At 22.7% G+C, this 14484-nt stretch overlaps 1 protein-coding gene across 1 annotated transcript; it reads right to left on the reverse strand.

Moving 5' to 3' along the window:
- Positions 1-255: 255 nt before the first annotated feature.
- Positions 256-13086, reverse strand: LOC113548698. The gene is made up of 16 exons (XM_026949718.1): positions 13073-13086; positions 12609-12686; positions 12157-12213; positions 11205-11261; positions 10662-10742; positions 9237-9305; positions 8927-9058; positions 6682-6798; positions 4414-4494; positions 3765-3791; positions 3594-3623; positions 3428-3460; positions 2717-2740; positions 1480-1500; positions 840-986; positions 256-382 (listed from the first exon to the last, which is right to left on the reverse strand). Exons 3-16 carry the CDS (start codon positions 12182-12184, stop codon positions 321-323), a joined length of 909 nt encoding a protein of 302 aa, XP_026805519.1. The 5' UTR covers positions 12185-12213; positions 12609-12686; positions 13073-13086; the 3' UTR covers positions 256-320.
- Positions 13087-14484: the final 1398 nt, after the last annotated feature.

A 14484-nucleotide genomic window follows, 5' to 3' on the forward strand; every position in this document is an offset into this window, starting at 1 on the left:
ATATACCTCATCGAAGAAAACATTTTTAAGATCATTAAATAAAACACGATGAGTACTATGATTATTTATTTAATTGTTACTCAATTTAATAAGACATTTAGCATAATATAATAATAATTAATAATTGTAACAACACTTTTAAAGATTCTTACATTATATTTTTTAACATAATAACATTAGATATTTATTATTTTTATATTACCATTTATTAGATTATTAGACCATAATGAAACAATCAATAACCATAAAAGAAATCTGAATACAATATTTTTTTTTAATAAATTCAAGTACGAATATATGATATTATTTAATATAAGAATTTACAATGTTGGTAAAATATTTTTGAAGGTATTGTATCTAACATGAGGTTCAACTACTTTATCTGAAAAAAATACCAACAAGTAATTAAGTTCTGTTGATTATTTTATAAAACAATATTTTAAAACACTTTTTTGTATTAATAAAATTATTATTATTTTATATTAAATACAAATGATCAAGACATGAAATTTAACTTGGTTTTAATACTTGGTTATAAGTATCTAAGAATATCTGATTTCGTCAAAATTTAAACTTTAAATGTCCATTAAAATAAAATCGTGCTTAAATATTAAAAATTAGGAAAGTACATATACAATATATTACTAACATTATAGTCATTATACTATAATGCCGAGTTGTATAATACATATATTAATTTAATGGATCACTAAAATTTAATGGACCAATCATAGGACACCAGCCTAACTATTAGCTTACTATTGATTCATTAAATGTTTAGTGATCATTCGTGTAACATGGCATAAATATTTACTATTTCTATAAAAATGTATACATACTGCCTTCTGTTTCAATGAAATTAGTGAAAAATACGCTAATAACTAAACGCAAAACTTTTGCATTCATAATATCCTTAACATTTGGAAGAAGATTTTTCAAATCTGGATAAAAATTTTCGGATAATTTGACATGTTCTTTACCAGGATCTAATAAAAAAAAAATGAAAGATTAAAATTTTTAGGTATAACTATTAGCTAGATAGTTTTAAGAATATAATATATATATATTATATAGTATATACTCATATATTATACAATTATGAAAAATATTTATATATTAACGATGACCTATAATGATTTAAGAAGATAAGTGGGTGTTAAAGTTGTACGTAAAGATACCCAAAACCAAAAATTATATTCTTATCGACATGAAAAAATAAATATTTACAATAATCTGCTGATTTGTATTTATTGTTAAAAGTTTTTTTTTTAGTTAAAATTAATAAATTACAAATTGTAAAAGTTTAAATTTATTAAAAATCAACTTAAAATTGATATTTTTTTAAGCTTTAAGAATTCATATGTGAAGACATTTCAGCAGCTCTTTAATATTATTTATATTTTGTACTTCTAAACTTACTAAAATAATAAATTTTAATTAAAAATTAAAATACAAATATTATAACATATTTAAACATACCTGCAGAAGCTTTATTTGTATCTGCGATTAAATTAAACATCGTTAATATATTAAAAAATGTACAGTAAATATAAGTATTTATATTTTATATATATAATATAGAAAACTATTATCAAGAAAATCGTTGAAAAACTCAGGGTGATGCTTAAACTACTTAAAATACAATACAAAGCCAAATATCGATTCTTAAATGTTAAGTTTTATTTATTTTTTATTTGATTTTATAAATATATTCATTTGTGGCAGTTAGTTTTAAAATTAAACTAAACAATATGACCAAGTTACAAAAAACATGAGTTTCAATTAGTTCTACCTACACGACAAAAATCTTATACCAGAACATCAATTTGAATTTTGCAACAAACATTTGACAATCGATCAAGTACATCGAGTTACTAATGTGATTAGTAAAGCTCTTGAAGAAAAAGAGTACTGATGTGGAGTATTCCTTGACGTAGCCTAGACTTTTGACAAAGTCTGGCAAAAAGGATTTTTCATCAAACTGCGTGATCAACTAATAGTAGAACTGAATTTGTGTTGTTAGATTTCATATTAAAGAAGAATTAACTCTTATACTATCAAAGTTAAAGGTAACAACATTATTTATGTTTAACCTTTGACTTTTTTCTATATTTAATTTTTCTACAAGATATAATAGTATTATAAATATTATAAGTTAAAAATGCTCATATTTTGCTTAAAAATTTTAATATCGAACAAAGACAACAGTTAAACATACAATGTTCTTACCCTTAAATTCTATTATAGGAAAATTTTTTCTAATATTTAAGCTAACAACACCAAATTGGTTCTACTGAACGTAAGTTTACTATATGTTGTATATTTGCAAGACTAAGATATGATATGTGGGTAACAGCGTCCTATTAAGTATTAAAAGCTAAAATAAGTTTTTTTTAAACATATATGCATTAAATATAAAGAATTAATTGAAAGTTTAAACGAATAATTTCCAAACTAATATTTATTTAACAAAAAATGTTTGGATAAAACGATTAGTTACGTCGTTTGTATAGTAAATTGTATTAACACGCAATTCTAGTGTAGAAAATAAAGTCTACCTCGAACCCAAGTTATAATGATGATTTAATACCTCTATAAATAGGTATCAATACGTAAGTAAAGTTAACTCTAAACTAATATATATATATATGTTGTCCTTAAAAATTAAAAGTTAAGATGTAACTTGACGTAGCTAATATACTTATGATAAACATACCAGAAGTTTCACTTGAATTATCACCTATAAAATAATACACCATTTTATTATAAATATATAGATACTTAATTTATAATATTTTAAAATAATTATAATATATAACAGCATATTACCAAAAGAATATTTTAAATATTCAGGATGGTTTTTTTTAATAAATTAAGATACAGTAATTGTTTGAATCATGATACAAAGGTTCGACAACTAAGACAGATATAATAGGAAGGTAATAAGGTCTAATTTATTTTAAACACTGTAATTTACTGTTCAAATAAACATCTCTATACTACGAGTATACTACTCAATGATAAAATACTGGAGAAAAAAATACATATAAAAAGGGGGATTGATTGATCACAAAGATTATCCAATTTTCAATATTAATAACATTTTGATACAAAAAAACGAATAAACACATTCATTATGTGTCTACTCAAGTCTTATCTAATCCTGTTTCACTTAAAAATAGATTTAATTTATGGATAACATTTTTCTCAAAATTTTTATTAAAAATTAAATATGATTATTTAAAGTTATAAAGGCTAAAAATGTTACAGAAAATATAAAAAAGTGAGATCATGTACTATGCTTAATAAAAAACAAACTAATTTAGAAAATGGTAGACAAACTAATAAGTAATAACTATTAGGCTGTATTTTTCCTACTCAGTGAATAATAACTGATTAGGTATTTATATAATTAAAAAACACATACTTCCATCAATTCCATATAATAAAAATGTTAAAGCTGAAAACAAATAATTTTATAATAACATTAGAATATTATTATGTTTTAATAGGTACTTAATCATTTATATTTTAATGATTTAAATTAAATAATTCCATTCAGAAGCTACACATTATTTTATGTTCTTACATACCAACATGTTCATGTAATTCAGGTAAATCCTCTGAAAGATATAAATTATATAATACCTATGATTTAGTATTTTAAATAATTTATATTATAATAAATGCAAATTTTACACTATACAAAACAATGAACATTTTTTTTTCTAGACTCCTACCAATTAAATAAAATAAGTACTTACTTTCAATTTTTTCAGTTATGCCAATATCTAAAAGAAAAATTCATAAGTATCTATTCACTTATATATGATTCGTTGATTCGTAAGGATATAAGATGGAATATGCGGATAGTAAGAACTAGTTTTGAAATCATCATGACGTAAAGTTGTAATGTATAAAATATAATATATTAAACTATTTTACTACAAATTTGTATTCAAATTTTATCATAATGTATTACTTTCCGTTTCAAATGCTAATAATATTATATTTAGAAATATATAGTTAACTAAATTCTTGTTTGAATATCATTCATTTCATATTATATTTTTAAAGTTCCATCGAAAAATGTATTAGTAAGTATTACAATAATAAAATGTGTTCTTATCAGTCAACACTTTTAAAGGTAGGTAGTAAAAAAATTAGAAAACGCAGCACTCCAAAAGTCTAAAGTTATTATGGTTAATAATTGAACAAAGCTAATAAGTGATGGACAATTATTCAAACGTAGATTATTATTTAAATTTCTTATTACTTTTCTAAAAAATAATAACATTCACTTGTATGAAATAAATAATCATACTAGTATATTACATCCACTTACTAACAATGTTTTTAAATGAACTTAGATAAAGCTATTTTTTAATATGTAAATACTATTATATATATTACCCGATAAACATTTATAAAAATAATCTTTAAGATTTTTATTAAGTGAATTAAAATCTTTAGCAAAATTTGATACACTGTTCTCTGAAATAATTTAAAAAATGATTATTATTTATTTTATTCAAATATATGATAATTTTTTTATTTATAATTTAAATTACAATAGCTTAAAAAGAATTATATTATTATGAATAAATTCATAAACATTGATAACTATTTTACTACTTAAGTCTTAAGGTGTGTCATGTAGCGATTCAGAATTCTTATTTTCAAATGAGAAAATTCCCCACCCTCCTCGTATTTTAAATGTAAATAATTTAAATTTAGTTGATAATTTTTTTGAAAATGTTTATATACCCAATTCAAAAATCAATTGATTAGTTTCTTAATTATTAATAATTTTCAGAACATTATTACTTATTACTAAAGTAAAATGTAGATTTTATATTAGATTTAGTATTTATTATATTTGTATCATATATACAAAATTGAATATAAATATATTAATATTAATTATTAAAAATTTAAATGACCAAAGTCCGCATATCTTCCTAACTCACTATCGTGAACCTAATATTATTATTATTTATTATCCTTAGTATTCAAAATCAAATAACAAAAACTATAATTTTGATTCGTCAACATTTTCAGAATAATTATCAACCAAATAATTTAGAATAGAAACAAGGGATTCTGCTTTAAAAAACAAAAGTTTGTATCTCCGCAGAAAACAATAAAAAAAAAAAAACAATAACAATTTGAAATTTGAATATATGCTTGCTGAATTATCTATTATAACAGACTATAACTATTCAAATTATTTTTGTTTATCTAAACTAAAAAATAAATAACGCGTGTTTTGTGGGTTTTTTTAAATAATTTATATTACTTAATTAAATAAACCATTTAAATTTAAAAAATGTTAATAGTTGAATAGGTATTTACTTATTTATTTCATTAAATGTCCAAATAATTATGAAAGCTTCAACATTTTTTTAGATGAGTTATATAACTATATGAGTGAAACCTTTGTGCATTTTATTCCAGAACAGATATAAATATTTACCACTTAAGTCTCATAAGACATTTATGTTAAGAGTATTTTCAAATCGCATAAATAAAAAAATATTCAATTAAATTCAATTTAAAATTAATATTGATATTCACACACAAGTGGCATAATATATTTTATCTATTGTTTTAAAAAAAAATACTGAAGGCTTCTTCATATATTTCAATAAGAAAATTAATTATGATTTTAACAATAGAATGTAAAGAAAACAATATTTTTATAATTATTGTTTTTTTAAATTTTTGTAATATAATACTCATTTTTTGGGGGGAGGGAGTTTATACAAAGTGCTCAATCGAGAATAATAATAATATTTTTATAGAGGTATAAAATGTTAAAAATAATAAATAATTTAATTTATTAGTAATTACCCTCAAAAACATTTTCATCAAATTTCTCAAAATTTGAGAGTAAGTGTAATGTTTCTAAATATTCTTGATATATAAATTTAATATATTCAATACGAGCATCTTCTTTGATATCTAATACTAATTAAAAATATGAATTAAAAAAAAACTATTAATACTAAAACTACCTATATAACGATGTATATAATAATATGTACAATGTAGTTTAATGTACTTACCTACATATTATTATTAAAAGTTTCTCGAGTATATTTCGATGATTTTATAAAGTAGTATCAAAATATACTAAACAAAATTATATCAATCTCATAATTAGGACTTTATTCTGATAGCAACTATAAATTTAATTTAGTAATAATATGAATGATCCTAATATGTTGATAGACATATCCTTGTTTTTTATAGTGCATTTAATTGAATTATATATATACAGTAGAACCTCGATTATCCTTGAGTCCAGTGACTTGATTATCCGTGTTCGCAATTAACCTATCCGAAAATTTAAAAATAAGTATGGACTGTAGATGTATAACATTACTGTATAAATTTCTAGTTTTAATTAAATACAAATTTCAAAGTTGCTTTATCATAAAATTGTATGTATACGTGTATTTCTAATTATAATTAAATAAAAAATTACATTATTATAAAAAGTCTTGATTAACTGTGGTTTTCGTTTATCCGTGTGACCACCTCCCCATCATTACCCCTGATAATCGAGGTTCCACTGTATAAATATTAATAATATAATACAATATTTAGTAAGTAGTATACAAAATAAATCAATTCAATGACAAAAAAAATTAATTATGTGTATTATACAATACTTACTAGATATTTTTTGAACAGCTGATATAAATTCTTTGTATGCTAATAATGTGTTCTTAAAATATTCATTTATAAACGCATTGTTAATTTTTAGTTGATTTCCTTCATTACGAAAATTTTCTAAAAAAATTAGCAATTACAATTATTAGCAATTGAATTTCAATAATAATATTAATTATCAAAATTAACTCTTAAATTTACATTTAAAAATTTTTATTTGCTTATAAGAGCAATCATTACTAATGTTTTATATATTAAAAAAAAAATCGAAAAACGGAAATAAATACAAACTATTAACGTTACTTCAGACAAGTACATTATTGTGATAATAAATTAAAAAAAAGTCATTTAAAAGGCCATGATGACCATCGGAATTCGAAAAACAAAATTGAACACTTGTTATAAATTGAACATATTTTTCTGAGGTGTTTTATAGGTTTGTTGTCACAAAAACCTATTTCCTTTATCTCTGCCTGTATGTCTCTCTTTAGTTAGATATATTCTATTTTCTACTCATAGTTGTATTAATTCTTTAATTATTCTAGTTTAGGTTAGGTATCCTAACCTAAACAAACCTCGTTCTAATCTCGTAAACTTCTTCATTGTTACTTTTTAATCCAAATAATCTTTAAACAATCCTTCGTTTAAAAGTAGCTTATTTATTTTCATTCGTATTTTATTTCATTACTAATCATGCATCACTCGTGTAAACTGTAAATTGCTATAAGTCTAACTAGCACGGTGTACAGTATTATTTATTTTGTTGCTATAATTTTCAACTTAAATGGGAGTGTTAGTACAAAATAGCATCTTTTTGTCGCTCCTAATATCAGCTAAACTTCCTTATAGTACCAAGTAATATGTATTATAAGAAACATACATTAGCTTCGGGGAACACTATTCAGTTAATGATATAAATCTAATAAGCATTATATCTTCTACCCTCTATTTTGTATTGACCTACAATACAATATCATTTTTGTTTATCATATTTAAGTTTTGAACTATCATAACTATATACTTACTAAATAGTTTATGCTAATTACCACAAAATATATATAATACATACATCATATATGTATATAACTTTTTATTAGAGGAGAAATTCGTAAAATCAATAGTAGCTTGATTTTCCTATTAATTATGCTACTACTTAATTTTCATAGTAACATTAAAAATATTGTAAACTAAAAATACTTACTATAGTCGGATATAGAAATAATTTCTGAACTGTCTATTTGTGAAAATAAAAAAAAAACAATTTTTGAACACAATTAGTTATTTAAGTAAAATATATGTATGTGCATATTTAACATTTTAAAACATATTTAATTTTGAAAAATGTGTAATATCAATATGGTATTTTGATATTATTTTAAAAATATCATTTACTCCCATATTACGACTACTTCAAATTATAATTTTCTTTCTTTTAAACATATCAATGAATTTGTTATTAAATAATACACATTTGTACATCATGCATAGGATTAGGTAATATTAGTTTAAGCTTAAAATTGTCCTATTTTATCATTTAGTTATCAAGATGCAAGGCAGCGAATTCTCTTTAAATAAAAACATTATAGATAAAATACCTATTTACAATATTGAAACCTATTGATATTTATTGATATTGTGTTTTGTATTGTTATATAATATTATATATTGTATAATATGTACAGTGCAGTAGCGTAATTGTGGGGGCAAAGGGATGACTTGCCCTCTGACATTTTACGGAGTGGCAAATGTATAATTTTGTCCTCCCTCACAGGTTAGGTATTTTGACAGCACAAATCTTTGAATTATTTTTAAATTAAAAATTAAAAAATAATACATAAATTAACATATTATATTTTTCATGTTTATACACATTGGTATTTACAATTTACTGTAATTGTTCCATGTAAGTATTTTTGCCAGGTACCTACATTACTAGTTTTATCAACAGTTCCCAACCCATGGGCCCCATAGGCAGTGTGGAATTGGGTAAACCATGTACCTAGTACTAACATTACTGACGTATAAATTTAAAATCATATTATTATATACTTAATAATATTATATATGTTGTATACATACATATTATATAAGTGTGCTATTAGTCATTAGTGGGTCTCAAAGATTTTTTTACAAAATTGGTGGTCCGCACAACTAAAAAGGTTGGGAACCGTTGAATTATATAATTAGTAAAATTAAACACGATATTTATAATAACATTAATAAAATAATAACTGTTAACTATACTTACTAGAAGGTATCAATTTTGTAATCATCCTATACAAAGTTACTAAATTTCTTAATTGATCAGATGGATTTTCATCATTACCTATGCCATCTAGTAATTGTATAAATTGTGTTTGAAGTTCTTCATTTATAATCGCTGGTGTTAACACAGACAACATATATAACATCAAATTACGTATTAAAATATTAAAGATTTAGATTTTTAAAATATATTTATTTATTTTGATAGATGATTATCTAAAACAAATACATTGATACAGTATTGATACCAAAATACATAAATGCACTGATATTTTTAGAAAATATATACTTACAATTTAGTAGAGCATCACACTCTGAATTTAATTTATCCTTATCATCCTTTTCCTGAATCTGTTGAATTACTACACGTGTAAAGCACAAATAATAAATGTTTATACTTGTTTTTATTTAATCCGATTAATTCTGATTATTTGGTTAACGTCAAAGTTTGAATCATTTTATAGGATAATTTATTGATTACTACGCGGCATTAGCACGCCCCATAACTGAAGTATGAAGATTGTTCTAAACTACTATTGAAATTATATATACTTTTATAGGAATCTAATAATATAATAATATAAATATGTATACATTATATTACTTAACTATCAATAATGATGTTGGGTTTTGTAGAAAAAAAATGTAATAATTGTGTTCAGGGATAAGAGGGCACTGTTTTTCATGAATGCAGCTACAAATTTTTATTTTTCATAGTATAAAGTAATAGGTAATTATTGGTAATAATTCATCATTAAATTGTGGTCTACGTCCTACTTTTATCCTATTTCCGAGCTTAATGTTTATTATTTTAGAATATTAAAATATTCTTATAATAATGTCTATTCTATTTCTATTCTTATTTATTTATTTTTAAATAACGGACAGTTAATTGTTAATCCAATTTACATTAATATAATATTAATATTAAAATGTTTATAATAAAAATTAAAAATTAAATCAAATAAAATCACACATTATATTGTTAATACTGTTAATATTTAATGATTACACATAAAATAGGATAATAAATAATAATTTCAATTAATTAAATTTAAAAATATAATTTTAATTTAAAACTGAAATTGAAAATGATGGACTATTTTTTTTTAAGGTCTCGTTTATTCCTAGCATGACATATTTTTATAATTGTTACTACGTAGTCTTTATACTGTCGTTTAACACTCATAGTATTTCCCGCAGTTAGTTGTTCTACTAATGAGGCTCTCCTTCTTAATAAATCTATACATTTTCATATAGTTAGATAATCTTAGAATCTAACATTCTAACCACATTGTAAATTTAATTAACTGTCCGTTATTTAAAAATAAATAAATCTCATAAGAGTATTTTAAAATTTTAAAATAATATATATACAATTTGGAAATGTGTGTATTAATTAAGTAATCAGTATATTAAAATAACTAAAAAGATTCGTTAGATGATCTATTATCTTGGCGACCAATTTTATTTGCTATCAATTCACCAGTGATCAATTGTTCGCGACCATTTTCACCGCGATCAATTTTGCCTTAATCGATGATATAAAACAAATTTAGGTAGCCTACTATATATACCAAACACGCGTAAATACTAATATGGAATAAAATGTAAGGCACTAAATAATTACTTAAAAATATCTAATATCTTTAGCTAAACTTTTCATAAATCTAAATTCGAGTTTTATGATTAAATTTATTATGAGGTAAAGATATTACTGATTTTTGTATCGCTGTACTGTATTTCGTTATTTATTATTTCATTTATTCGATGTAGTGTTCCTTTTCCATTTGCGTATGCTTAAATGAAAAAAAAATAAATATTGTATGGCATTAATATTTTAGGTGGGTAAGTTAGGTTAGGTACGTATTATGAATAAATAAACCTATACAAGTAGAAGTAATACCGGCATATGCGTGTAATAATGTAAAACGTTTTAACTATCGTTCAAAGTTATATGATTAGTTACAGCTAGTCACTAGCTGGGTGCTAGTATATAGTGCTACACTGGTACTGTTTGATTATTATTATTAATGAATTTAATATTATTTTCAGAACAATAGAGAAAAAAAACAAAATAGAAAATTATTATTTAATTTTTAAAAGTTGAATTTATTTTTAAAAAATGCATTTATCTCACATAACAAAATTATCTTGTATAAAAATAAATGGTTGTTTATTTTTTTAAGCAATATGATTATTACCTATTCCTTATTAACATAATAAAAAATTTAGTACATATGTCTATTACACAAAATTACCTTCTAATTCACCATAGAAATGAAACAATGAATTATAATTCCTGTTAAAAATGTTGGCTGTAAAAATAGATAAACAATCTAATAAAAATAAATGTTTTAAAAAAAAATACCTTATAACCACACAATTAAGTGTTTTTATGATTATTAAATATTAAAAGATAATTATGAAATATTAGTTTCATACATCTTAAAAATTAAATACATATTTAATTTTAATAAAATAACAACAAAATATAGTTTTTTTTTTAAATGGTCAAGTTTGTACATTTTCATGATTTTGATGAATTTTATGAATACTCGATCTTTAAATATATATAAAAAAAATTTCAAATATTTATGGTTATTTGTTTTTGAATTACAATAACATTACAATAATCGTTTGAGGAGAAATAGTTAATTACGGGCTTATGTAATATATCTTAAAAAATTGAACTTCAGATGCTCATAAAAATGTATTTATTTTGTGGATTTACGTTTTATTTTATTAATATAAACTTATGAGGAACTTTGTATTAAATTTTCAAAAAAATTTACTGAGCAAAAATATTTTTATTAATATTTATTTAGAAAACAAATTGAAAATTTAAATCAGTGAGAAGCGATATTTATAAATTATTAGTACTTTTCATTTTTCGTAATAAATAATATGCAAAAAATATTTGATGATATTTTTTTAATTCATTAATTAAAAATAATTATTAGATATACTCGTGAACACAGGCCGCTTTGGCCTATTCTTCCACAATTTTAAAAAAATACAGTACGTGAATGAACAAATAATAGACCGAAATCTATGTTCAAATAATGCAGAAGAATGATACACTAGAAGATTTTAAAAACCTTAGAATAATTATACATCATCCTTTTATAGATTATAAAAGTTTTTAAATCAGCTAAAATGTTTAGCATTTTAAAAAACAATTTTTATAATGCGTTTTTAGTAAGTACTTACATCCCATAAACCGTAATACAGTAGCCATAGTTTTTTTAAACTTTTGAATTTTTTCGTCTAAAATATAAAATAAGATCAGAGTAAAGATAATAAAATCAGAAAAATCTTTCTGGGTGAATTATTTTAAATAATTTAAAATTAAATTAAATTTATAAAATATACATTCAATTTCACACGTAGGTAACCTAACCTAACCTATATAATAATTTTAGTTTCTGTGACAATATTATATTAATGTAATAGTAGATAATTGAACATTATGATGAATCATGTGTCAAATGAATACCACTCTTTGCAAGGATATAAATCCTTTATACAATTCCATAATAAAAGTTCTATCAAAACAATATAGATTATAGTGAACCAATCTTAATAATCTTAATCTTTTATTTGAAATTAATGAAGTATAAAATAGTCAAACGTGATAATTTTAAGATACAAGTACAATTTACCTGGTACTGAAGTTAAATTGACGATTTCGGCTTGTGTGTTTAGTAATTGTAGATAAATACAATATTCAATTGCACCACCTATAAATATTTTTCTATAACTGTTGCATACATATTTCTAATAGTTTACACAAAATATAAATATAATATATCTATAGATAATAAACATGCAAAAATTATTAACAATATTATATAATAAATTAGATAATTAAAAAATATTATTATAAATACACAAAACCTTCCCTACGTCATACTATCTCCTCGGGTGGTGGTTATATGTAAACTCCGGCACTGTGGTCCACAACATACGGACCGTGAATTGACCATCTACTGTTTATATGTCCACATAGTACCCAATATAATAATAACGTAAGAATATTCTTAACAACAAAGCAATACTTAACCTCCATAACAATTATAAAAACATAATTATAGTCGCCTATTACTACGTAAAATAACTTTCTTACCGACAAAATTTGGACTAGTGGATTGTGGTAATGCATTTAATACTTCATTTAACGTAACACCACCTAATATCAAGTATAAACAAATAATAAGGCGTGAATTTATGCCCGTAATGGCCCTAACCATGTTTGGGGAGGGGAGAAAACGTGGACATTGCCTGCCTTTCTTAGACACAACTGTAGCCCATCCCTAGCATTTCACTAGTGACATTAATATAAATAATTAAACAAATTATACTTTGTGAAACCTAATTATAGAGCTATACTTTTATTAATAATATATTATTGTTAAATCACAAGTCAAATATTTGTACTTGATATGTAAAATTAAATTAAAAATGGCTTAATATTATTTTTTCTTCTATTATTTACTATTTACCCTCTACAAATCTGTTTCCTCCCCTCCCTGAACCATTGGTCTAGCTACGGACCAACATGAATGTATTAACGTCTGGTCGTCTTATATTTAACAAACGAAGAGTTTTGTACTAAGGAAATTAGTTATGTAGTCATATGTGTCTAATTATGTAGAAAATAACTTTGCAACTTATATAAGTTATTCATATATGTATGGGATATGGTAAGGGTGGATTTATGAAGAGGGTGATGTAGCGGTTACTTCCTCCTTAGTTTTTTTTTCTAATCATTTATTTAATATTTTTGATAAAGGTATTAGGTATATCTTTGTACAGATAGCATGTTCCATGATATAATAAATAATAATTGTGATAATCAAACACAGAAACAAACATAAATTTGTGTTATCTGTTATAAATAACTTTACATATTACACCGACATAAAGACATTACTGTAAATATAGAAGAAGTCATTAATAGGTTTGCAAATGAAAAATAATTAAATTATTATTGTATTATATTGTATTATTGTTATTATTATATATAATTAATATTTTTGATAATTTTTATAATTAAAACTAAATAAAGGTACCTACAGTTAATTATAAACATTAAGCGTTGTACTTCTTTTTACATAAATTTCTTAAATTACTGGTTAAGTCTTCGTTGTCCTTTATACATACAAATACCATTCATAAATATTGCTATTCGTCCCCCCTTAACAAGTTTCAGAACCGCAAACTACAGTTACTAAAAAAATATAGTGTGTAATACTACATGTTGCTTTACATAGATTTTATTCGTGCAGTTAAAATAATTTAGGTCGTTAAAAAGTTTAAATTACACCACCCAAAGTTATTTTTATTGTAATAATGAATTTAAATTTATTTTCAAAAGGTCGATGCAAATTCTTGATAATCGGTTTGCATATTGTATGACAATTGTAATAGTCAATGTACAATACATGTTATGGTGATTTGTTTCCTAAATTTACATAAAATGGTTATACAGTATAGTACACAATATGTATTGGCAAATATATATAGTACCGATAATTG

The sequence above is a fragment of the Rhopalosiphum maidis genome, chromosome 4 (genome assembly GCF_003676215.2).
Source record: "Rhopalosiphum maidis isolate BTI-1 chromosome 4, ASM367621v3, whole genome shotgun sequence".
Classification (NCBI taxonomy): domain Eukaryota; kingdom Metazoa; phylum Arthropoda; class Insecta; order Hemiptera; family Aphididae; genus Rhopalosiphum; species Rhopalosiphum maidis.

Excerpts from the sequence above, each read along its gene's own strand:
- LOC113548698 (XM_026949718.1), bottom strand. The coding sequence starts at position 12,184 with ATGGCTACTGTATTACGGTTTATGGGAT. Across the intron at positions 4,495-6,681 it reads AGCTGTTCAAAAAATATCTA|AGAACAGTGTATCAAATTTT; the intron begins GTAAGTATTGTA and ends AAATTATTTCAG. Across the intron at positions 1,501-2,716 it reads TAATTCAAGTGAAACTTCTG|ATACAAATAAAGCTTCTGCA; the intron begins GTATGTTTATCA and ends ATTTAATCGCAG.